This window comes from Echinops telfairi, unplaced genomic scaffold, assembly GCF_000313985.2.
Source record: "Echinops telfairi isolate 266 unplaced genomic scaffold, ASM31398v2 ScPeMD7_3;HRSCAF=10, whole genome shotgun sequence".
NCBI classification, from domain to species: domain Eukaryota; kingdom Metazoa; phylum Chordata; class Mammalia; order Afrosoricida; family Tenrecidae; genus Echinops; species Echinops telfairi.
The window spans coordinates 22,129,001-22,153,757 of NW_022103899.1; the positions used below are offsets into that span (position 1 = coordinate 22,129,001).

General features: G+C 41.5%; 2 protein-coding genes across 3 annotated transcripts in view; one reads left to right on the plus strand and one right to left on the minus strand.

Moving 5' to 3' along the window:
- Positions 1-70, minus strand: part of HECW2 (HECT, C2 and WW domain containing E3 ubiquitin protein ligase 2) — a 457,170-nt gene extending 457,100 nt beyond the window's left edge. Inside the window, exon 1 of one of the 2 annotated variants that reach the window (XM_045294741.1) lies at positions 14-70. The gene's annotated coding sequence lies outside the window, so the exon portion shown is untranslated. The remainder of the gene's footprint in view (positions 1-13) is intronic. The other variant, XM_004701507.3, reaches the window with a different exon arrangement.
- CCDC150 (coiled-coil domain containing 150) overlaps positions 1-24,757 on the plus strand; it is a 119,919-nt gene that overhangs the window by 1,059 nt on the left and 94,103 nt on the right. Inside the window, exon 2 of the mRNA XM_004701508.2 lies at positions 20-330. Coding sequence (XP_004701565.2) covers positions 20-330 — 311 coding nt within the window. The remainder of the gene's footprint in view (positions 1-19; positions 331-24,757) is intronic.

The window sequence follows — 24,757 nt, forward strand, 5'->3', positions numbered from 1 at the left end:
CCGGCCCGCTCACCTCCAGCGACGCCGGCGCCCCTTCTGCTAGGCGCCTCGGTGGCATCTGCACGCTCCTCCCTACGGGGCGCTGGCCGGGGGGCTGCCTGCCGGTCGGGGCCGAGGGGCCGTGTTGGCGGAGAAGCGGGGAGAACTGGCCGAGAGGGGCAGCCCGACCTGGCCCGCTGGACCTCCCGGAGGAAGGTGCGGGAGGGCGGGGCGCGGGCAGCTGGGCGGAGGACGCGTCCCAGGGCTGCGGCGGAGCCCGAGCTGCCGGCCCCCAGCGCAGCCGAAGGACCAGAGCGCTCTGAGAGGGCCTGGAGGCTGGAGGGAGACACTGTGAGGTCCGCCAGGCAGGGCCGTGCCTAATTGCCCCCCAGAAAGCTCGAGGAGAGTGCCTTGCCTCGCTTTCCCCAAACGGAAGGGCAAGACTGTAAAATACTCCTGTCACCTACACGGGGTGTGGTCACGAGTCAAAGATTAGATTGTTGCAAGTGCGCTAGGTGCCTTTGCCAAAAGAGGGCACCAAAAATAAGAATGGTAGTATTAACATTTCCAGCCGCCTATTTACATCATCTGGAGCATGTTCACAAACTTATCTTGTCATACTTAGCAGCAAAATAACTCAAATGTCAGGATATTGCCCCTACCCAAGATAGAGAAGATTTACTAGGTTTTACGTGTAGCTACGTCCATCTGGAAGAAGTCCAAAAGCACACTTTCCCCCAAATAATGGATAGCCATGATTTTGAGGCTTCGTGAGGATAGTGTTCCGTATTATCCACCCTCCCCCTTTTCTGGTAAATGCAATTCACTTTTCCTTTGGGAACTGCCCCTCTCCCTCATCCACAAGGACTCTGTGGTTCCAGGAGGCTGATCAGACCCCCTCCCTCCAGGAGTGGACCGTCTTCACACTGCAGAGCACAGTGACTGGCTCGGGGATGTTTGTATGGAAACTGACATTTAACCTGGGATTTGCTGGGTCTGTGCAGAGGAAGGGGAAAGGAGGGGTGTTAAACTCGTTTAAGTCGGGCAATTGCATTGGAAGGGTATAAACGTTTGGTGGTACAAGGGCCCCCAATCCATAAGAATGAAATCAACGTCAAAAAATGGGGGAAGCTGAAGGAAAGAGGGCACCCTAGATGTTTTCTGAACCTCTGGAAACCATCGCATCTGGCCAGAACTGCCCTCCGGGAGCCCATAAATCCTCCCCCTTTGTTGTTCCTGAAATTCCATTCACTTGTGTTCTGTCACATGCCACAATGAGCCCTGACTCATTATTCCCCTGAGTCTACCCATCCCAGGCATCAGTGCGAGGACATCCCACCAAACTGAGGCACTGTATTTCCCTCCCCCTCCTGACCCTTGTCTAATTTCTACTGGAATAATAGGGATCCCATATGATGGTCTATTTCTACAACTTGCTCTGGTCTGGGAGTGGAGAACCTATTTTCTGCCAAGGGCCATTTGGAGATTTATCACCTTATTCAAAGGCCATACTGCTCACACATTTAATTAACTCACCGCTAATGCGATGGCTAAAATGGCTTCTCTCTGGTGAGGCGTGTAAGGTCAGCTGGTATTGATGATTTCCCGAGCCTTATACCCCAATAAGGCCAGATGCTCCCTACCCCAACTCTAGACCCAGCAGCCCCACACCTACAACCCTGAACCTCCTCTACAGACTAGCCACTGTGGTGCAGGCTATTGTTAAACAAAAATTATAAAAATAGAGCTAAAATGGATCTCTAGGAGGGGGGGGCTTCAGAAACTTTGTGGATAAAATGGAATTAAATGATCATGGATGAATTGTATGATATGTGAATTATGTGTCAATAAAAAATTTTTTTTTAATCTTTGTCCCATGAACTTCTTAAAGCCCCCTCTTACACTGTTGCCTTTAAGATAAAAAACAAATGTGGCAAGAGGGGCACATTTTTCCTCTCTCCCCTTAAAATCAGCTCCATCAATCTTTAAAACCTGCTCTATAACCTCCTAGGAGCCCTGGGGACAATGGCGCAGTGGGTTACACATTGGGTTGCTAACCCGAAGGTTCACTGTTTGAAACCCAGAGTAGCGCAACAGGAGAAAGATTAGGCTTTATACTCCTGCAAATATTTACTGTCTCAGAAACCCACAGGGGCGGTTCTGCTGTCCTATAAGGTTGGTATCAATATATTTGATGGAATATATCCGGCCATTAAAACTAAAGCTAAGGGGTTGAATAAGCTTTAAAACAGTTATGCTAAAATCTCAGATTTGCAAGGGTGTAAAGGTGAAGTTATGCCGTCTCTGACTCATATCCCCCATCACCACCGCTACCCAGTGGAGGTCTCATCTCTGAATCCCAGATTGGTTCTTACATGGCCTTCTATAAGGGGAACTCAGTATTTCACAAGCTGATCCAGTCTCCTTGAGAACGGGCCTGCCACTGGAAAGTGATTCTGATATCTCCATTTAAGTCAAAATGACAGGTTCCATCAGACAGGACTCCAACTCCTAAAGACAAACTTGTGAACCACTTGACTAGTCTCTTTTCCAAGATCTCGGTGTGGCCCTCCACAACTTACCAGATGACAGTGTCTTAGTCTCAGTGTCACCAACCGACTTACCTCCTTCTATGGATGCACTTACGTTTGGAAACAGTCGCCCTGAAGCACCAGGATGTCCAAAGTTAAACACCAAGGCAGAATCCAAGAAACCTACGCTCATGCGTCCCTTCCAACACCACAGGAGAGGCCCGAGAAATGTCATGTTTTTGTAAAAGTGTCCAAAGTAAGCAATCATGCTCTTCCAATAGTGGCCTGAGGTGACCCAGAAAACCCCACAAAATCATGCAAATAAAGAGGTTCAAATCTTCAGATCCATTTTAAGAATACTCAGGAAACTGCCCAGGCCATCGTGGGTGTGCATATCTGAAAAGCCACCAAATATTTGAAAGATGTCACTTTACAGAAGCAGTGTGTGGCACTAGTACATTACAATGATGGCTGTGGTGTGCCTGGGCCAAACAGTGAGGTTAGACACAGGGTCCGTGGCCTGAAGAAAGTGCTAAATTAATTCTTGCTGCCCTTCAAGGTAGAAGGGGGGAACCAATTACAAGAATCTAAGTATAGACTCCTCCCTGGGGAATGGACAGCAGAGAAGAGGGCGGAGGGAGACATCAGACAGTGTAATATAATATAATAATTTATGAATTATGAAGGGTTCAGGAGGGAGGGGGAAAATGAGCAAACGATATTGAGGGCTAAAGTAGAGGGCAAATGTTGTGAGATTGATGAGGGCAACAGGTGTACAAAAGTGCTTGACTCAATGGATGTATATATGGACTGTGATAAGAATTGTACGATCCCTCAATAAAATAATTTTTAAAAAAAAGAATAATGAGGGTAACAAATGTACAAATGTGCTTTATACAATTGATATATGTATGGATTGTGATGAGTTGTATGAGCCCCCAGTAAAATGATTAAAAATAATAATAAGGTGGGGGTTTTTTAAGTAAAATATTTTAATCACAAGAGATAATGTCTCTTCTATTTTAATTTCCCCTATGTCGAAAGTCTCATCTATCTGAACATGTTGGAGTAGCTGCAAGCATTTTGGAAGGGGAAGCTGAGTTGGAGATCTTGCTTATATGAGGTAAATGCTATCCCTTTTTTGTAATCATCACGTCAGCAGTAACCAAACCCACTGCCATTGAGTCCATTCTGAATTGTAATATAGGGTTTCTGAGGCTTTGTACATCTTTACGGGAACAAACAGCTTCATCTTTTTCCTGCGGAGCAGCCGGTCGTTTGGAACCGTCAACCTTGTGGTTAACAACCCAACACGTACACCCAGCATCACCCCCAGGGCTCCCTGCAGCTTCAACAGTGACAGGCGTGCACTGCTCCAGGGCCTGCATCACTTGGACCACTCAGTGTTGTGACCTGCAGGTGGAGGGTCCGCGATCATTCCAAACGAATGCCTACCTAAAAACCCGGCGGGAAGTGTACGTGAGTAGTGAAGCACACAGCATTTAAGAAGTAAGGATCCAGATCTGCTCCCAGATCTTATTCATTGTATGTGAAAGAAATTTTATTTTCTCCAATTTTACAATCATCCTAAAAATGTGTCTTTCCAAATAATGACGGAAAAGAAATGCTTCTAAGTTATCAATCATAAAAATAAATGTTTATCAACCATACTAACTGAAAGATGGAAATATTTCAATTCACTACATCAAAAATACGATAAAATTATTTTCATATAAAGAAGAAAATTAAAGAGTATGCAGCCAAAATATGTAAGGAAAAAGGACAAGGGTAAGTTAAAACGTATTGCTACTAAAGTTGCAGTTCATATATACACTGGTTTATTTCCAATAAAACATGTTTAAACATATCTCTGAAAAAATTTTTAAATAAAATTTAAAAACCCTGTCTGTCTGTGCTCAGTAGATGGCTACAGACAAGATCTCTCAGTAATATGCCTGCTGTGGTCTCTCTCGGGTGCCTTATAAAAGGTCTGGTTTAAACTTTCTTCCAAGGGGATCTGCTGGCCAGTTAAGTCCTAGGCAGAAAGGTCAGTTCAGGAGGTTATGGAGAGTGGCGGTCTTGAGAGATTTTTCTAGAACAACACAGGACGATCACCGGGACTCACTGTGAAGACGTTTTAAGGAAATTGAAAACTGCATTAGTGAGGAAAAGACCAGAAAAATTACACCAAGGAAAAATAAGTTTTTTCCATTATAATGATGTACCTGTTCATTCTTCAAGGTTAGAAAGGGTTGTTCTATGAATATTTCATTGGAAAACCTTATCTATATACTTTAGGACCCTAAACAGACTTCTTTTTGTTCCCCAAACTCAAAAGCATGTCAGCCACGATTTCAGCACTCAAGTATACCAAAACTGCTGATTCGATGTGGTATAAATCAGAGTGCACAATTTTGCAGCAAAGGATTAGAGAGATGGAAACACTGCCTTTAGAAGTATATAGACCTCTATGGAGGATATCTTAAGAAGCATTAGCTTCACATTTTGATATTTTCTTTACTTAAGGCTTCTGTGATTTTGTAGCAACACTTTTTTATGTACACTCATAGAAATGTATCAGGCAGCATTTTGTTTTCTTATTATTATTATTAATAATATTATTATTCTGATTTTAGTATTGCCTGGTATTCCTCAATGCTTTAAAATGTGTAACTAATTGTATTTTTTTATTCCAAATAAATATTATTTCTGTACTTTGTTCTTATATACTTTTCTTTTTTCATTTTCTTTCTTTTTTTAATAAATCATTTTACTGGGGGCTCTTACAACTCTTTTTAACAATCTGTTTTTGTATACTTTTTTCCAAGGAGACTCACAATTGTATAAGCTTCAGAGGCCACCGAGACTGGACCTGCCCCCATTAAATGCAATAATCTGAACTTAACCTAATCAGTGCAGTATTCAGGGAGTGGGCACTTCCAATTTCAGAAATGACAATACACGCTTCTCACTAATCGTCATGGTTAGGTTTCAGAAGCAGACCGGTCTGCAAAAATCAGTATTAAGCAAAAATGGAGGATGATCACATCAGGTCACAAAATGGAGGATGACTATATCAGGACATAAATACCAAATTACTTCATTACATTAACTACCAAACACCTGAGAATCATGACCCAGCCAGGTTGAGCATGAGGTAGTTAACAAGTAAGCAATAGGTATAATGAAGCACAATATTGCTTTGAGATGACCATTCCTGCAGTATTTCTTCTGTCAATCATCATATAGGCGTACATAATAGTTACAACTGGGGAATGGGGACAGGGCACGGCATAACAGAAGATACACATTTGAATGCCAAAATATACTATTAGATGTATTACAATGTTTCTGCCCTTTAACACCAATACACAGAACAGAACTGGCCCACTATTTCCGTAATGCTTGTCATTTGTTCTCTGGGCTCTGATTCTGTGATGTCCTTAAGCGTTATGTAGGTGTAAGTGTTCTTGACTCTACAGTCAATGGCTTCAAGCTATGATTATCAGGTTTTGCTGTTGCAATGATTTTGACACTCTTCTGGAGTACCTTTTTCTTTGGAACATCTTCCCTCATTATCGGCCATTAGCTTTCCTTGATAATCTTTCTTATCTCATTCTAAATTCTGGCTTTTGAGCTGGTATCAAATCGGTCGACTGCATGAATACTCTTAATAGAACGTTGTCTAAAGTGATTTAATGGAGGAAGGAGGCCCAGTGAGTAATTGCATGAGCTTTGGTTGCTCAGAGCCTTTCTTGTCTTCTCACCCTTCAGTTTCTCACCGAGGACCGACAGAAAGAAAGGATTCTTCTTTCCACATGTTCTTTAAGCAAATATTTAAAAACCACCTACTATGAGGCAGGCACACTTCTAACTATTGAAGATACAAAAGTGAACAGAAGAGACAGAAATCCCTGCCCTTGTGAAATTCATATTTTAATGGTACGGGGAAAATAATAAGGAACATATGGTAAAGAATGTATGTGCTCGCAATATCTATATGCTCCACTACATTTTCCAGTCTCCCTTGCATTTCAACGAGTCATGTGACTACTTCTAGCCAGTCTAATATAAGCAGACACAACGCATGTGACTTCTGAATGAAGAAGTTAAGAATCGGTGAACTTCCATCATTCTATTTACTTTGTTGGAGACCAACAGATGCCATGGGGTGAAACAATGCCATCCCCAAATGGACGGAGGACTGCTGAGTCCTCATTTGGGAGAGAGAGATCTGGCTGATATGAAACTGATGAGCAATGGAAATTGGGACCTTGAAGAAGGATGTTGCTATAATGAAAACCCTAAGATAGATGCCATTTGCTAAAGAGTGCAACAACAGACAGCAAAGAAACTAATATTAGAAGCTAGTAAGATGGTGATAATGACATGCACTGGCAAAATAATTTGTAAAATGTTGCTGTGACAAATATTAGCTCACCTCATTTTTGCTGAGTCAACAGCTCTCAAGCGGATTAGTCAATGATGGCCACTGTGGGTTGGACAAGGCAAGGAAGCACACACAAAAAAGAGATGGGCTCAGTCAAGGGTGGCTAGTTTTCAGGGGGGAAAAAACTTGTATTGAAGGTGTGGAGAGCCTAGGAAGTTGGTACTTCATGGAGGTGGTAAGGCTGATTGCTTTCAGATCCCAAGTAGTAAGAGAGAATTTTTAAAGGCTTTGAGAGGAAAACTCTGGGGAAACATCAGATTTAAGGGTATCACCAAGGAACTTCAGAGTCACTGGGGAGTAAAGAGTTTAAAATTATGTTTACATTCTTTATTAAGTTGGCTATAGGTAACAGTACATGAAATTGACTGGGAGAGATCAGAGATATATTGGGCAGTGTCATAGTATCCTGATCCTCCAGTACAGAAACACCACAAGATGATTGCTTTAAAGAAATGTCATTTCATCACAGTTTCAGAGAGCTAGGAGTCCGAATTCAAGGTACCTGCTCTTAGGGAAGAGCCCTTTCTCTGTCTGCTCACATAGCATCTATCTCCCTGCTTCTGTGTTATTCTCTGCATCCAACCTGCCCCCTTCATAACTCAGGTCTGATTAGGAGAGGGAACTGCCAGAAGCTCAGGCCAGATTCAGAAGAGGATGTGGAACAAGGGATATCATTGCTGATATCAGATGCATATTGGCATAAAGCAAAGAATACCAGAAAGATGTTTACCTGTGTTTCATTGACTATGCCAAGGCATTCAACTGTGTGGACCCTAATAAACTATAGAGAACCTTGAAAAGAATACGAATTCCAGAACACTTCACTGTGCTCATTTGGAACTTGTTACATGGATCAAGAAGCAGGTGTGCAAACAGAACAAGAGAACACTACATGGTTTAAAATCAGAAAAGGTGTGCTTCACCATACTTGTTCAATCTACATGCTGAGAAAATCATCAGAGAAGACGGATTACATGAAGAAGAGTGTGGCATTAGGATTGGAGGAAGTCTTATTAACAACCTGGGGTATGCAAATGACGCAACCGTGCTTGCGAACGGTGTAGAGGAATTGAAGCATCTGCTGATGAAGAGCAAGAATTGTAGCCTTCAGTAAGGATTACGACTCAATGTAAGGAAGAGAAAATCCACACAACTGGACTAGATAACATCATGTAAATGGAGAAAAGGTTGAAGTTGTCAGGGAATTTGTCTCACTGGGATCCACAGTCAATGCTCATGGAAGTGGAGGCAGGGGACAGGAGGGGGCATCCAACAACCCCAGAGATAAGGGAACAACAAGTGATCTAAAATGGATGATGAGGAGAGCATAGGATGCCTGGTGGGGCTTGATCAAGTGCAATGTAGCCAAGAGGAATTAATGAAAATGGAATGAAGATAGAACATGATAGTGAGACGAGGAAAGTAAAAGGAAAGAACTAGAAGGCAAAGGACATTTATAGAGGTATAAATATAGGCATGTACGCATGTACATATATAAATATATTTATATATAAAGATAACAAAATAGATCTATTTTTATTTATAGGATAAGTATTAAGGTACCAGATGGACATTGGGCCTCTACTCAGGTACTCCCTCAATGTAAGAACACTTTGTTTTAATAACCTGGCATTCTGTGATGCTCACCTTCCTGACACTATTGCTGAAAACAAAATGGGTGCATACGCAAATGTGGTGAAGAAAGCTGATGGTGCCTGGCTATCAAAAGATATAGCATGTGGGATCTTAAAGCCTTGAAAATAAATAAGTGGCCATCTACCTGAGAAACAACAAAACCCACATGGAAGAAACACCAGCCTGTGTGATCATAAGGTGTCAATGTGATCAGGTATCAGGCTCCAAAGACCCAGAACAAAAAATCATATCAGTGTGAATGAGGGTGGAGTGGAGACAGAAAGCCCATCTGTAGACAATTGAACATCCCCATACAGAAGGGTCATGGGGAGGAGACGAGCCAGTAAGGGTGCAGTATAGCATCGATAAAACATACAACTTTCCTCTAGTTCTTTAATGCTTTCCCCCCCCCCCCAGCCCCACTATCACAACCCCAAATCTACCTTAAAAATTCCGCTAGACCAGAACATGTACATGGGTACAGATAAGAGCTCGCAACACAGGGAATCCAGGATAGATAAACCCCTCAGGACCAATTTCCCCAGGACAGTAGGGGAAATGTGGAGGGGAGAGAGGGGAAACCAATCACAATGATTGACATATAAACACCCTCCAGGGGAATGAACAACAGAAAAGTGGGTGAAGGGAGACAACAGTTGGTATAAAACATGAAAAAAAATAATAATTTATAAATTATCAAGAGTTTATGAGGGAGGGAGGGGAGGGGAAAAATGAGGAGCTGATTCCAAGGGCTCAAGTAGAAAGAAAATATTTTGAAAATGATGATGGCAACATATGTACAAATGTGCTTGATACAATGGATGTATATATAGATTGCAATAAGAGCTGTAAGAGCCCCCAATAAAATGATTTTTAAAAAGAGTGAGAAAACAAAAGACATATTGCATTGGGTAAATCTGCTGCACGATACGTCTTTAGAGTATTGAAGCACAAGGATGGATGCTACTTTGAGAACTACGGTGCACCTGACCCAAGCCATGGTAATCTCCATTGCCTCATATGCATGTGAAAGTTGGACATTGAATAAGGAAGACCCTAGAAGATTCAATGCATTTGAATTGTGGTGCTGGAGAAGAATACTGAAAGTGCCATGGACTCCTAAAAGGACAAACAGATTAGAAGACATATGGCCAGAGTGCTCCTTAGAGGCAAGTATGAAAAGACTTTGTCTTATATACTTTGGACATATTGTCAGGAAAGACCAGTCCTGGAGAAGGACATCATGTTTGGTCAAAAAAAAAAAGGAAGGCCCTTGATGAGATGGATTGACGGGGTGGCTACATCAATGGGCTCAGGCTTAGTGACCATTATGGGGATGGCGCAGCACTGTGCATTGTTTGGTTCTGTTGTGCATAGGGCTGTTATGGGTTGGAGCCACCTCAGTGGCACCTAACATATTGACATGGCCTCATTAACATAACAAAGTGCCCTATTTTCAAACAAATACACCCACAGGTGTGGAGGTTAGGATTCTAACACATATTTGAGGGGGCAGGTGGAGGACACAATTCAATCCATAAGGACATGCTTTAGAAGAGATTGTATTACCAAAGAAACCATGATCCCAAACTAAACGATCCTTTTGTCAACTCAAGACTTAACCCAGTTATGCAGGTGCGGGAAGTAGGCTTTGAATGTTCTACAAACCACGAGGAGATTCCTTCATTGTTCCTTCCCTATGTGTCCAGGGATGATGATGGGGGAGAGGTCCCCGGAGGTAAGAGGGAGAAACCGTGAACAAGGGTGTGTCTTCTTGAAGACAGAACCAACATTCCATATGGAACCTTCCTAACTTCCAGGCAGGGATGAGTCGCCATGTCTACACACAGGCTTTTTTATTTTCCCCCAGAATTCCTCTGTGTGGTGCCTAGTGAATAGTAGCTGCTACTGTGGGCATCTGTTATGAACTGACCCCTGTCCACTGAAAATATGTGTTATCAATTCCAACCCTTAGAGGCAAGGACACGTTGTTTGGACACGTTGTCAGGACACACCCGTTCCCGGAGAAGGACATCATGTTTGGTAAAGTGGAGGGGCAGCAAACGAGAGGAAGGCCTCAAGGAAATGGATTGGCTGCCACAATGGGCTCAAGCTTAGCAGAAATCGTGAGGATGATATGGGACTAGAGAGTGTTTCATTCTGTGGTGCTTAGTGTCCTTGTGTTAGTCTGGGTAGACTAGAGAAACAAATTCATAGACACATATATGTATAAGAAAGAGCTTTATATAGAGAGTAATTGAACATTAAAAAAACATCCCAGTCCAGTCCAGAGTCCTTAAGTCCAATATTAGCCCATATGTCCGATACCAATCTATAAAGTCCTCTTCAGACTCATGAAACATGCAATGACACCGAATGCTGGAAGATCACAGACGAGTGGGTGGGAAGTCTTGTAGATCCAGTGGCGTTGTAAGTATTTCAGCACTGGCAGGGGTCTCCACATGGCTCCTTCCGCTCAAGGGATCTAACGTAGCTCCATGTGTCTTGTCCGCAGGAATGTCTCACAGGGAGCGAGCCTGTGTCCCGCCTACAGTGAGCTATTTACCTCCTTAGTGCCTCCAAATGAGGTCGTCAAGGTATGACCTGATTAACAGGCTAAACTCCATCCCTTCACTTTTAAGTCTCAAATTGACAACAGATTATGTAACTACCACAGTTGTTATAAGTTGGAATCAACTTGAGGACACCTTACAACAACAACAACAAAATACCTGTGGATAAAGAGCCGTGATGGTGCAGTAGTTAAAGCACTTGGCTAATCACTAAAAGGTCAGCTGTTCAAATCCATTAGCAGCTCTCTGGGAGAAAGACGTGGCAGTCCAAGTTTGCAACGATTACAGCCTTGGAAATCCTATGAGTCAAAATCAATTTAATAGCAATCATTTTTAATTACACTGAATGGCACAAATGGTTAACACCTAGACTACTAGCCAAAAGTTTGGCAGTTCAAGCCAGAAAGAGGCTCCTGGGAAGACAGGGCTGGTCATCTGCTTCCAAAAGGCCCAGCCTTGAAAACCCTATGGGACAATTACACTCTGCACACATGGGGTTCTCACTAGTCAGCATCATCGCAACGGCAACTCAAAACAACAGCAATTACATCATATCCTTGAACTTACTTTACAGCAGCTGCCCTCCAATGGATGTCTCCTTACTAAAGCCTAAACAGAAAGTGAGACAAGAGTCCCTGTCTCGAAAAGCCACTCCTTCTGGGCAAAGGAGCCTATGGAGAGCATAAATTGGGGGGAACATCTCCGTCATGCTGAAAATCTGTCTGCCTTCCTCTTCCTCAACCTGCTGGAACGAGAGAAGATGCCTCTCCTTTCGTTTCCCCTGCCTGTCTCCCTGCACCTTCCTTGGGCTCACATTGCGTTCGTCTTCCCTAGTCTCCTTGCTTTCTCCTAATGTTGGCCTGGGTGCAGAAAGAAGGTCTGCTTACCAAGACAGGAAATTAATCAGGAGGCATTACTTAAAAGATGCACTTGCATTCTTATTAAAAAAAGTTGAACTTTTCAAGCAAAGTAACTAACATTTGAGCCATGTAAGCACCTAATAGCTCCACGATTGTACAAATTTAGCAGGTGAGGAGAGTGAGGCACAGAAAAACTGACATTTGCCAAGACTAGCATCAGGTCTTTGACTCCTAGGCCAGGGCTATTTCCACCATAGTACATTGTTGCTCTGGCTAAAATAGTATATCTTTATTATAACTTTTAAATTACTTTTATCACTTTATTTCCTTAAGAAATTCCAAATGAATTTCACTGTTACTCAAATCAATCACGCTGTCAGATTCCTTGGGAATTTATATAAATGTTTTCTTCTATATGGTTCTTACTTCTTTACTGTTTTAATCTTTTCACATCTTTCTTATATTACACCATAGAGTTTTCAAATGATACCCAGATAGGAAGATCCCAAATCTGTCTGTTGAATGCAAATAGCGCCACAATTTCTTGGAATGAGAAGTCAAAATAAACTTGATAGGAAAGAAAACCCCCAAAGATAATATGTTGGGTTATGTATCTAAGAAATGCTGGTGCCCTGGAGGCACTGTCAGGTAAGCTTTGGACTGGTAACAAGGTCAGAGGTTCAAACTCACCAGCTACTCTTCAGGAGAAAGATGAGGCTATTTGCTCACATAATAATTTACAGCTGCAGAAACTCTGTAAAGGGTCAATATTAGTTGGCATCCAATCAATAGCAGTGGGTTGGTTGGTTTGTTCTTGGTTTATATCTAAGGAACACCATGAGTACTTTACTAACCCAAAATATTTACACTGCTTATTTTGTTGTTGATGATGAACAAATATGGTAAATAAATCAACCATTTCTACTTGGATCAAAATTCCAACCCAAGATTTTATGCTGTTTGGGTGATCTACAGCTCTCAGCGAAGGAGAAGTCACCCATCCGGAAGCTGGATCCTTGTTGAAACCTGGGACACGGAGTTTGTGTTGAGATTTAGTTTAAAGTCACGGAGAGGTGATAGAATACAACAATTAATCTAAGACTTACAGTGAGTCAGAAAGTATAGAAAATACATTGTGAAATTAAAATGGTCAGCTCATAGAAAAGTAATATAAGTTAATAAGTTCTGATGAGCCAGCCAGGGTGCGATCTAACAATGATGAGAAATACAACTTTCTTCTAGTTCCTAAATGTTTCCTCCCCTCTCCCACTACCATGACTCGAATTCGATCTTGCAAGTCTGGCTAGACCAGAGGAGGTACACTGGTACAGATAGGAACTGAAAATACAGGGAATCCAGGACGGATGAGCCCTATAGGACCAGTGGTGTGAGTGGCAAAACAGGGAGGGTAAAGGGAGAATGGGTAGGAAAGAGGGAACCGATTACATGGAACTGTGTGTGACCTCCTCCCTGGGGGACAGACAACCGAAGAGTGAGTGAAGGGAGACGTTGGACAGGGCAAGATATGACAAAATACCCATTTATAAACTATCAAGGGCTCATAAGGGAGGGGGTAGCGGGGAGGGAGGGGAAAATGAGGACCTAATGTCGGGGGTTTAAGTGGAGAGAAAATGTTTTGAGAAACGATGTACAAATGCGCTTTACACAATTGATGTGTGTATGGATTGGGATAACAGTTGTATGAGCCCCTAATAAAATGTTAAAAAAAAAAAAAACCAAAAAAAAGATATCACAGAATAAAAAAAAAAAAGTTAATAAGTTCTGATGCTCTTTTAAGCATCATGTCCCATGTCCTTTGATCATGTTAAACCAAACCAAAAACACACTGCCTTCTATTCCAACTCATAGCAACGCTAGATAGGGATTAGGAGGCTTTTACGGAAGTCTTACGGAAGTAGCCAGTCTCATATTTCTCCACTGAGCCCAAGTCTCCGACAGTGCCACCACGGCTCCCTGGTGACAGGGGAAAAGCCGGTCTCTTACGTTGGTTTCCCTGCAGGCCAAGCCATCTGCTAAGGAGATCCATGTTCCACCCTAAAAGGTCGACCTGTTTTAAGCAGGTCCAAGCAAGCTGACCTTATGATCTGCACAATGGTTCCCACAACCTTTTGACCCGGAAGAGACTGGCAGGTGAGAAGAGAGCAGGGCGGAGTGTTTTCTTCCTGCTCTCTGATCACATGTGATGTAGACCCAGTACTCCCCTCTCCTAGAATTCCTGCCCCACTTCCGTGACTCGGTGGACTCCAGAAACCCTTGCCTCCCTTGCCCCACTGGAGCTTGGCGTAGCAGTGGCTTCCCCCCACTACTGTGCCCCAAGAGGCTCAACAGCCCTCGGTGTTCATGCCCCTGCCCACGCCTCTGTGAACAGACTCTTCAGGGCATTTTGTGCAACATTCCAGCTCAGTGCACTGTTTAATGCCAGAACTCTTGTCCAGGGTCTTTACACGTTGAGAAATGATCGATTTCAGATGCAGCGAGGGGGACACTTAGACAGTCATTACCATTCAGATCAATGGAATGCAGATCAATAGCTCTCAGGCCTATTGCCACAAGGTAATTTTAGACCTAGCTTCATTGAGCATTCTGGCCTCCATTTTCAAGGTTCAAAAAGTTCGATTTTCATCAATTCACTGTGTGATGGATTGTGTTCCCACAAAATATGTGTCGTCAATCCCAACCTCTGTGTCGGTGGTGATAAATGACATTCAGGAATGAGTTGTCTTCCTTCTGTTCATGAGACTGGAATAGCAGAGTGTGCCCCTTCTGAGATATAAAAGAGTACAACAAGCGAGGACCCAGAGATGGAGGAGGAGAGATGCCAATCCACGTGAAGATCACGTGGCAACAGACACCCAATGAGACCAGGGCGATCCACCAGGGCCCACAGAGAGAGCCAGTCTTTCTCTAGAGCTGGCACCCTGAATTCAGACTTGTAACCTCCTAAACTTCTGGGAAGTACATTTCTATTGCCTAAAGCCACCCATTTGTGATGTTTTTCTTAAAGCACCGAGAGGACGCCCGAAGATGACAGACTATGCAGAACAAATCCACTGGACACTGAGTTATAGTGCCACTTTGGACTTGCAAAGGGACTCTCCAGCCCAGAACTGTGAGACCAATGGCTCAGGGTTTTACTTTCTCATGTAGTACATCATGTATGTTCGCAATTACAGATCAAGTTGTTGCATCCTGGGGAAGAGAGTTAGCTCGAGAGGCATTGGATGACTTGAGGACTTTTCCCAAGAATTGTTGTTGTGGTAGATTGCTCTTAGACAGATAAGCTTTAAGACTATTTAAAAAAAGAAAGAAGAAAAACCATCCCTCAGTACTCCTGTGACATGCTGTGTAGTCATGTGAACGAGGGAACCGACTAAGTAACGATAGGAGTGGGCCTCGCAAGCATAATCTTAAGTGGAAGAAGAAAAGGCAAAGCTAACTAATGTCATTAGAAATCAGGAGAGTTTCTACCTTGGAAGGGGAGGGTCTGGATAGAACAAGGCCACAGGAGGAGCCTCTGGGAAGCTGGAGATGGATTCAGTCAGAAGCTGGGCGCTAAAGTACACAGGTGGATCAATTTGTGAAAAGTTATTGAGTTATGCATTTATCACAGGGATACACTTTTTCTATATTTATAGTATACCTGAATAAAAAGTTTTTTGTTTAATATTGTTTTACTATTCGGTATGAGGACCAATTCTAGAACCAGAGCCAGCTCTCTTGGACCTTCCTGTAGACCCATTGATCACCCACCACTCAGCGCTGCTTCTCTAATGGGGTATTGTTTGTGACTAAAAGTGCCTGTGAAAATGTTATCGCAAGTAATTATGGACAACATCACAACTATTTCACATTAGCAGCTCAGACTTTTTGAATGTTTTCCAGATGAAATAGATTGATAACACTCTGGCCCCATTCACAAAACTGCTTAGAAATCATTTCTGAGGCTGAGCTATTTCTGGAGAGAGTTTCATTGAGGTTTTTTCTCTTTAAAGATTTATCACATTATTTACGTATGTGCCTTTGATTCATCAGAGTAGTCGTTTGTAACCAGATGTGTACATTGGACTCTGACCCCACACATCCTGAGTCAAACCTTCCGTGAACAGAGCTGCCCACTTTCTGTTCATATATTTAAGGAAATGTCTGTGTAAATATTAGTATGTGTTTTCTATCCAAACATCGCTCTCCTTGAATCTTATTCAGCTTATTTTAGGCCAAAATAAGGGCAGGGTTCACGCCATTTGGAGAAGGTTATGGAACTAACAGGAGCCACCTGAGAAGCATGCAAGGCGCCAGCAGCTCCCCAGCTTGAAAGCCAGAGTCCCCACAGCATCAAATGAGCTCACAGATCTGTGCCGTGATCACTCTGGTTCCTGTTTATTTTGTTGCATGTTGACTTGTGAGGCCAAACATTATGTGCTCAGCCTACAGTCTACATATGGTTCCTCTAGCTTGTTGATTAAAAGCAGCCTCTTATCTCGTTTAACTCCTTGGGAAGCTAATCCCTACCTGATAACTATTGCCAGGGGGCCATTGTTTAAACCAGTGGTTCTCAACCTTCCTAATGCTGTGACCTTTAATACAGTTCCTCATGTTGTGGTGACTCCCCAACCATACAATTATTTTCATTGCTACTTCATAACTGTAATTTTGCTACTGTGATGAATCGGGTGATCCCTGTGAAAAGGTTGTTCAACCCCCAAAGGGGTTGTGACCCACAGGTTGAGAACCATTGGTTTAAACAGCTTTGGAAACAACCTTAATGAGCATTAAAGAAACCCCCCAAAGCACTCCATTCCACTTTGCCTTGACTCCTTTAAAGAAAATATCATTTTTATCTGAGTATGATCATTTATAATTGCTTATGTGAATGATAGCTATTTGTTATCTCAGGTGTATGAAATCCTTTTTAAGGAAAAATTCTGGTTCATTACAACTTCGGTGAAGAAAATCCAACATACAAAATTTTCCCAAATGCTTACTTTGTACAGGCAAAATTATTAAATTACACTATGAATTAAAATTATTCAAAAATTCTTTTTGTAACCTCTGTATACATGACCATCAGACTTTCAGTGGTAAGCTTTCTAAGATAAACACAAACTCTAATTTACTCTTGGAAATCTAGTTGCAAAAATATGCACTTTTTTTCCTTTTGCTAATTGAAGATAGAGTAAATATAATGTGTTTTCCTCTCCCCCCAAGTCTCTTTTATAAGCTTGACAACCTATGAAATGGCAATGTGTGAAGTCAATAGCTAACTGGGCTTTAAACTAAGATGCACGGATCTGAGGCTTACCGCCATCGAGTCTATGCCAATCCAATCCAACCCTGTGGATTTCTGAGACCGTCATATTTTTATCCTTAGATGCCATTTCTCTCTCTTTTAAAAATCATTTTATTGGGGCTCTTACAGTTCTTATCACAATCCATCCATACAGCCATTGTGTCAAGCACATTGGTACATATGTTGCCATCATCGTTTTCAAAACATTTTCTTTCTACTTGAGCCCTTGGAATCAGCTCATTTTTCCCTCCCCCCCTCCCTCCCTCAAGAACCCTTGATAGTTTATAAAATACTATTACTTTTTCATGTCTTAAACTGACTGAGGTCTCCCTTCACCCATTTTTTTTGTTGTCCATCCCCCTGGGAGGGGCTTATATGTAGATCATTGTGATTAGTTCCCTCTTTCTCCCCACACCTTACCCTTACCCTCCTGGTATCACTACTCTCATTATTGGTCCTGGGGGGCTTATCTATCTTGGATTCCCTGTGTTTGGAACTCTTATCTGTACCAGTGTACATGCTCTGGTCTAGCCACATTTGTAAGGTAGAACTGGGGTCATGATGGGGGTGGGGGGAAGGAAACATTAAAGAACTAGAGGAAAGTCATATGTTTTGTCGATGCTATATTATACCGTGACTGGCTCATCTCTTCCTAGTGACCCTCTGTGAGGGGATGTCCAATTGTCTACACTCCGCACTCCACTCCGCACTCCCCCTCACTCACAATGAAAGGATTTTTTGTCCTGGGTCTTTGATGCCTGATACCTGATCTCATCGACACCATAGGATCACACAGGCTGGTGTGCTTCTTCCATGTGGCTTCTCAGCTAGATGGCCACTTGTTTCTCTTCACACCTTTAAGACCTCAGACGCTATATCTTTTGATAGCTGGGCACCATCAGCTTTCTTTACCCTGTTTGCTCATGCACCCATTTTGTCTTCAGTGATCATGTCAGGAAGGTGAGCATCACAGAATGCTGGGTTATTAGAACAAAGGGTTCTTGCATTGAGGGAGTACTTGAGTAGAGGCCCAATGTCTGTCTGCTACCTTAAGACTTAACATATAAATATATGCATATAGATCTATTTTTCTATCATTATATATAAATAAATTTATATATGTACATGCCTGCATTTATACCTCTGTAAATATCCTTTGCCTCCTAGTTCTTTGCTCTCAGAAAGGACCTGGAACTATTTGGAGACCATAAATCTTGATCAGAGCAGAAAGCCTCATCTTTGTCTCTTCGAGCAGCTAGTGTTTTCAAACTGTTGAATTAATAGTTATCAGCCCAGCACATAACCTGCTATGCCACGAGGGCTCCTTTTGATTTGAGAAGATTTCCCTTTTAGATGAGCCACACTCCTGAGATTAGAAGAATGATAACCATCTTGAAAACTGGTTGTACCCAAGCAGTGAGGGACGTGGGGAATGTGCAACAGCCCATGCTTTATTACCCCATGCCAGCAGAAAGGAGTCCTGGTGGTGTAGCCGGTTCCTCTGGGCTGTATGTTGACCACCAAGTCAATAGTTTGGAACCACTAGCCGCACCCACAGTTCCAGTGCCCTGGGACCTGAGGAACCCAGCCTCTGGCCCTAGCTCCGAAAAGGCTCTGCTTCCCTTCTTTAGGCCTTCAGGATCTGACAATGTCTTGAAACTAGGCATACGGTTTTCAGTGGCTCTTTCCTTCAAATGGGGATCTGAGTGCTTCTTCATTGTCTTTTTTTATATGATTTGCTCTAACAAATTTCATGGCTTAAAAAGACATGAGCCGATTAACTTGCAGTGCTAGGGGGTCAAAAACCTGAAACCCGTTTCACTAGGCTAACGTCGAAATATTGCCAGGTCAAATTGCTTCTAGAGCTCTAGGGGAGCATCCCCTCCCTTTCCATTTCCAGTTTATAGAGGCCGCCTACTGTCCTTGGCTGAGCCCACCCTCCATCTTCAAAGCACATGACTCCAACCTCTAATTCAATTGTTTCCTCTTCTTCTACCACTACATTCTTACATGCCTTATAAGAACTTTTGTGATTACATTGGTCCTACCAGGATAATCCAGATAATCTTCTCATTCAAGAGCCTTAAAGTAATCCCATTGGCAGAGGTGCTTTTGCCATGTCAGGTCACTCCGGAGGGTTTCAGAGACTATGGGGCAGCAAGTAGTATGTTGCCAATTTAAGTACTACACTTACAAGCAGGTATAAGATTAAATGTTGACCAATGAGATGTATGTGGGTGTATTTCTGTATAGGGTACTTGAAAGAAGTGGATTTAGCTAGGACACGCATCCTTTTGTCCTTCATTTTGAATATTCAGGCCCTTTTTCCCTTTCTTCTGTCCATGAACACAAAATCCACATTCATCTGTATACCCAACTTATTATCCACAATATTCTTTCACATGCAAATCTAATCCAATAGAAGGCAAACTTTTATTCAAACTTTATTTCCGCATGGGCCGACTGTTAGATACCACAAGACATGCCAAAACCCTCAGGGAGTAGCAACTGTGGGAAGCCTTTACCTGCCCCCATCTAAAGGGGCGAGGGGGAGGAACAGTGGTTTTCAGTACCCGGGACATCGGACAGGCTTCTGACAGACACTGTAGCCTCCTGTAGAGAAAGGAGAGGATCTCACTCACCGCCATGGAGGGAAAAAAGAAAGATGCCCAAAACTATTTTTACAGGTTTTCAGATCATTAGATTAAGGAGAAAAGTTTCTTTTTACAACTTATTCTGTTTTGTTGTCATTGAGAATATACACATCAAAACATACATAGATTGAACAGTTTCTATCCACACAATTCAGTAACATCAATTACATTCTGCAAATTGTGCAACTATTTCACCGTCTTTTTCCAAGTTGTTCCTTCACTATTAGCATAAACTCCCTTTGAATTTCCTATCGAATCTTTTGAGTTGCTGTATCAATTTGATCCCACATAAAGAGAGATCTTAAAGAGCACAATGCTAAAGGCAGACTTTTAAATATATATTTAGCTATTGTTTCGTTTTTTAAAAGACTTTGGGGGATATTTTGGCTTAAGATTTAAAGATTATCTCAGAGCAACAATTTCAAGGAGAGCAAGGATTCAATGGGAATTTAAAATTCTGTTTTGCATTTCCCCTCTTTTGAGCAGGATTCTTCCACAGAATCTTGGGGGGAAAATGTTAGAAAATGGCAGCCAAGTACCACCCAGCTCTTCTGGTCTCATGGCAAAGGAGGCAGTTGTTCATGGAGGCCGTTAGTCCTACCTTCCACTTCCCTTCCCTATTCTTCGAGAGTACTCAAAGAGATAAACTTTTAATAAACATATTGCTACCGTGATTTACTTAAGAATTATAAAGCACTGTGATAATTAGGACTTCTGACCCTATGACTTCTAATATTTCCATCTCCCTTTTCTCTTTTTCTTTTTTTAATTAATTATTTTTCACATTGAAAATAGATTTGCTGTTTTGTTCTGATTACATAATCTATATGTGCTTATTATGTAAAAGAGAAGAAGTACAGCTAGAATACTCCTTAAAGGCAAAGATGGCAAGACTTCATCTCTTGTGCTTTGGACTGTGGTCCGGAGATACCAGTCTTAGGAGAAAGACATCAAAGTGGAGAGGCAGTGAGAAAGAGGAGGGCCTTTGATGAGATGGATTAACACAGTGGCTACAGCAATGGGCTCAAATAAAAGAACAATTGTGAGGATAGTGCGGGACTGGGCTGAGATTCATTCTGTTGTTTATAGGATCACCCTGAGTTGGACTCAACTTGATGGCACTTAACATTATGTAAATATCAACAATATACAAATATTTTTATTAAAATTAAGTTAAGCATTTTTTTGCATTTAGGAACTATTAGTATAGTACATGCTTGGGTTATAAATATCCAATTTACGGACAACATACACTTGCTCTTTAATGCCTAATGTTATCGACATTGGTCCTCACTTGGAAATGATTAGACCAAACCCTACTCACGACAAACCATTCATCAGAGTCACTTCCACCTGCTACACAGGCAGGGTTACAATAACTTGAAAGGTCGTGAGCCTCTTCTTGCACTAAATGAAGACTAAATAAGAGCCACGCGCACCATTCCAACTTAAGAACAAATTTCACTAAAAGACACACTTGGGAACAGATCTCGTTCATAACCGCGATACTGTATGTCCTTTCCTGAGCTTTCTGCTCATGTCCTGTGCTCTTCTGTTCTGTTTTCTTATTGCCATTTCCCATATTGATTTGTGAGAGCTCCATATTTATTCGTGAAATTAGCCCTCTGCTGGATAATAAGATACAGAATGTTTTTTAATATGAAGACCAAAGTTTCTTAGTGATTACCAGGGGCAAAGGAGTGCAGGGAAAAGGGTGTTGCATAGTCAATTAATTATTGTGATTGTTGTCAGTGTGTTAGGCAGAAGTTGTGTGATCGATAGATGTTCAACAATGACACTCCTTTCTCCTCGAAAATGGAGTCGCTGCTTGTGTACAACAAGTGGGCTTGTGTACAACAACACACCTCGAGATACAGGGATTCTAAGAGAGGACTTTTTAAGACGTAGCTGTCCAATTGAATAGCTTCTTAAAGTAGCTTTTGTTATTGTGTTTAAGGTTATGTTTGCCTCTATACACAAAAGAAACAAAACGGCAGTGTTTTAATCAAAGAGAAGTATGGAGATGACAGTAAAAGACAAACTAACAAAAGCAGCCCAATTAAAAACTAAGCCAAAGATCTGAATAGCAATTTTTTCAAAGAAGGGACACAAATAGCCAGTAAGCTGACACCGACTCCCCGAGTTCCCACATTAGAATTTAACACAGTTGGCATCAATGGTCTGTTTGCTTGGTTGGTTAGTTGGTTGGTTGATTCCCTCCTTGCTTCACAAAAGATTTACAGCATTATTTTGTGAAATCTATAAATAATCAATAAGCATGAGGCTTATAATTTGATTAAAATGTGACTATTTCTTGATTGTTGCCCTAGAAAAAATAATATTCACATGTTATTCATATACCTTGTGGGGATTTTTAAATGAATGTCATCATAACATTATTTCGTAATCAAAATTCTATTTGGGCTACCTGGCATATGTAGCCAGGAAATTAAGAGGCATTTAAATTGCCATGTAATTAACTTTGATTAGAAAATTTCTATATAGTGAAAAAAAAACAACAACCCACTGCAATCAAATCAATTCCAACTCATATATCCCTATACAGCGTCTGTGAGGCTGTGAATCTTTACAGGAGCAGATTGCCTCCTCTTTCTCCTGAAGAGCTCTCGGTGGTTTTGAACTGCCCGTCTTGTGGTTAGCAGTTTGGTGTTGCTAGACAGCACCACCAGGGTATAAAGAAAATCTTATTGTTCCTTTCTCAAACTCAAACCCGATGTATTACCCCTAGTTAAAAGTAGAAGGAAAATGTTTAAGTGCTAGAAATTTTTAAATGATCATGAATTTCTTTAGTTAGTGTTCCTAATACAATCTCCTCTTGAACATTACTTCCATGATAAAAATTAACTCCCCACAAATCATCAACCATCAAATATTTCTAAATATATTTACTATTGGTTTTTTCGTTATCTCATTTTCTTTTTCAACAGTTTTTGTCACTTGCTATAACAACAAGGCAAGAACTGACATTACTGTTTCACTTCTCATTTCCTCTGTTGTAAAATAGGACTTCAAGATATTTAAAAAAACCAAACCAGGAATAGTATCACAACCTATTGAATATATTGGTAGCACTGTTAAGCTTCCTCTCTTATTTATTACCTTTCAACACAGATATCCAAATTAATTTATCAAGCATGTCAACAATTACATGTTCCCTTCTTACTCTTTTTACTTACTACTAGATATGCTCTGAGTTTTTAATTACTTCAGGAAGCTTTCAATTATTGTTGACCATTCCCTTCACTTGGGTAAGTTATGTACTTAGGATGCAATAAACTGTTTAAAAGGTTAATATGATATTAATGAAGGTAAACAAAAAATATTATAAAATAATCTAGAGGTAGTTATGCTTTATTGGAAATTTATCAGGACCTCATTAATGTACTGTCTCTAATTTTAATTTCTTCATTTAAGTGCACAAATCAGTGAAAGTTCAAAGGGGGGAAACAAAATTAACAATTGTAAGAGAGAGAAAGGTGTGGGGAAGGTAGAAGTGGGTCTCTGGTATTGTTTTATTTAGAGAGTGTGGCTGCTAAGAAACTACTTGTTATTTACAGCTCCAGCTCTAAACCTCTCTTCTGATTTGTACCCCGCCCCCTTCAATCATACTGAAGTCCTAACCACTGAACTTGTAAATATGACCCTGTTTTGAAATAGGGTTTTTTTTTCCCCCCGGTATGCTACTGAGATCATGCCAGGAGAGAGTGGGTCCTCAACCTAATCCCTTCTGAGTGGTGTCTAAGTCCCCTAAGGAAACACACAGGAAAGCTGTTCTAGGTGACTTGTAGACATTGTAAACAGGAGAATAAATGCTATTTGCTTGTATGTCACTGAGTTTTAAAGTGGCTTCATTGAAAAATATTATCATAGCAATAACTGATACATAGAATGATTATTCAGGTTGATTCCAAATTTTACCTTGAATAATTATCCTTCTGTATGTATCTTAAACTTTCAGCTAAGTAAGTTCCAAGGATTAGAGCTCCTTGGTTAAATCTTAGAATGTTTGAAACTAAAGGGATAATGCTGATGACCGTAAATACAACTAGTAATATTTACTGGGTATAGTCTAGAATCTTTAGTCCTTGATATGTGTCAAGAACTCTACTTGCAAATTAGCTTGCTTTAGTTCAGTGGATGCTGACAATGAGATTCTCATCATAAGGGTGCTGACTGGGGTACAGGTAGACACTTCAGTCACACCCTCTTGTAAGGAGGTGACTCAAGTTCCTTCTTACACTAACCCACATCCATTACACTAATGGACAAATCAATCTCCAATGGGACCATAGCCACAGGCACAGAGGTTAGAATATATACACATCGCATCATTTAAATCATCACATCAGATCACAAAATGTAAGGCAACCACATAATAGAAAAATGGCCTAGTCAAGTTGGCATAAACTTTAAGCATCACTGGTTCCATGCACCTTTTTTGCATGGTCCTACACAGTCATTGTGTGAGAGTCACAAACACTACGGTTAGAAAGGCCATGTTAAGTACATGACTGCACTACAAGTAACAAAGGACTTTGCTACTCATGACACAGCAAGCAGCTTGAACATCATCGGTATGCTTACATCTGTTTCTCCTTGCCTGCCAAGTCCCAATGAGCCATTACTGTTGCTCCAGATAGAAAATGGTTGTACTGGGGAGGGGGGAGCAGGGAGGGAGGGGAAAAATGAGGACCTAATGTCGGGGGTTTAAATGGAGAGAAAATGTTTTGAGAAACGATGTACAAA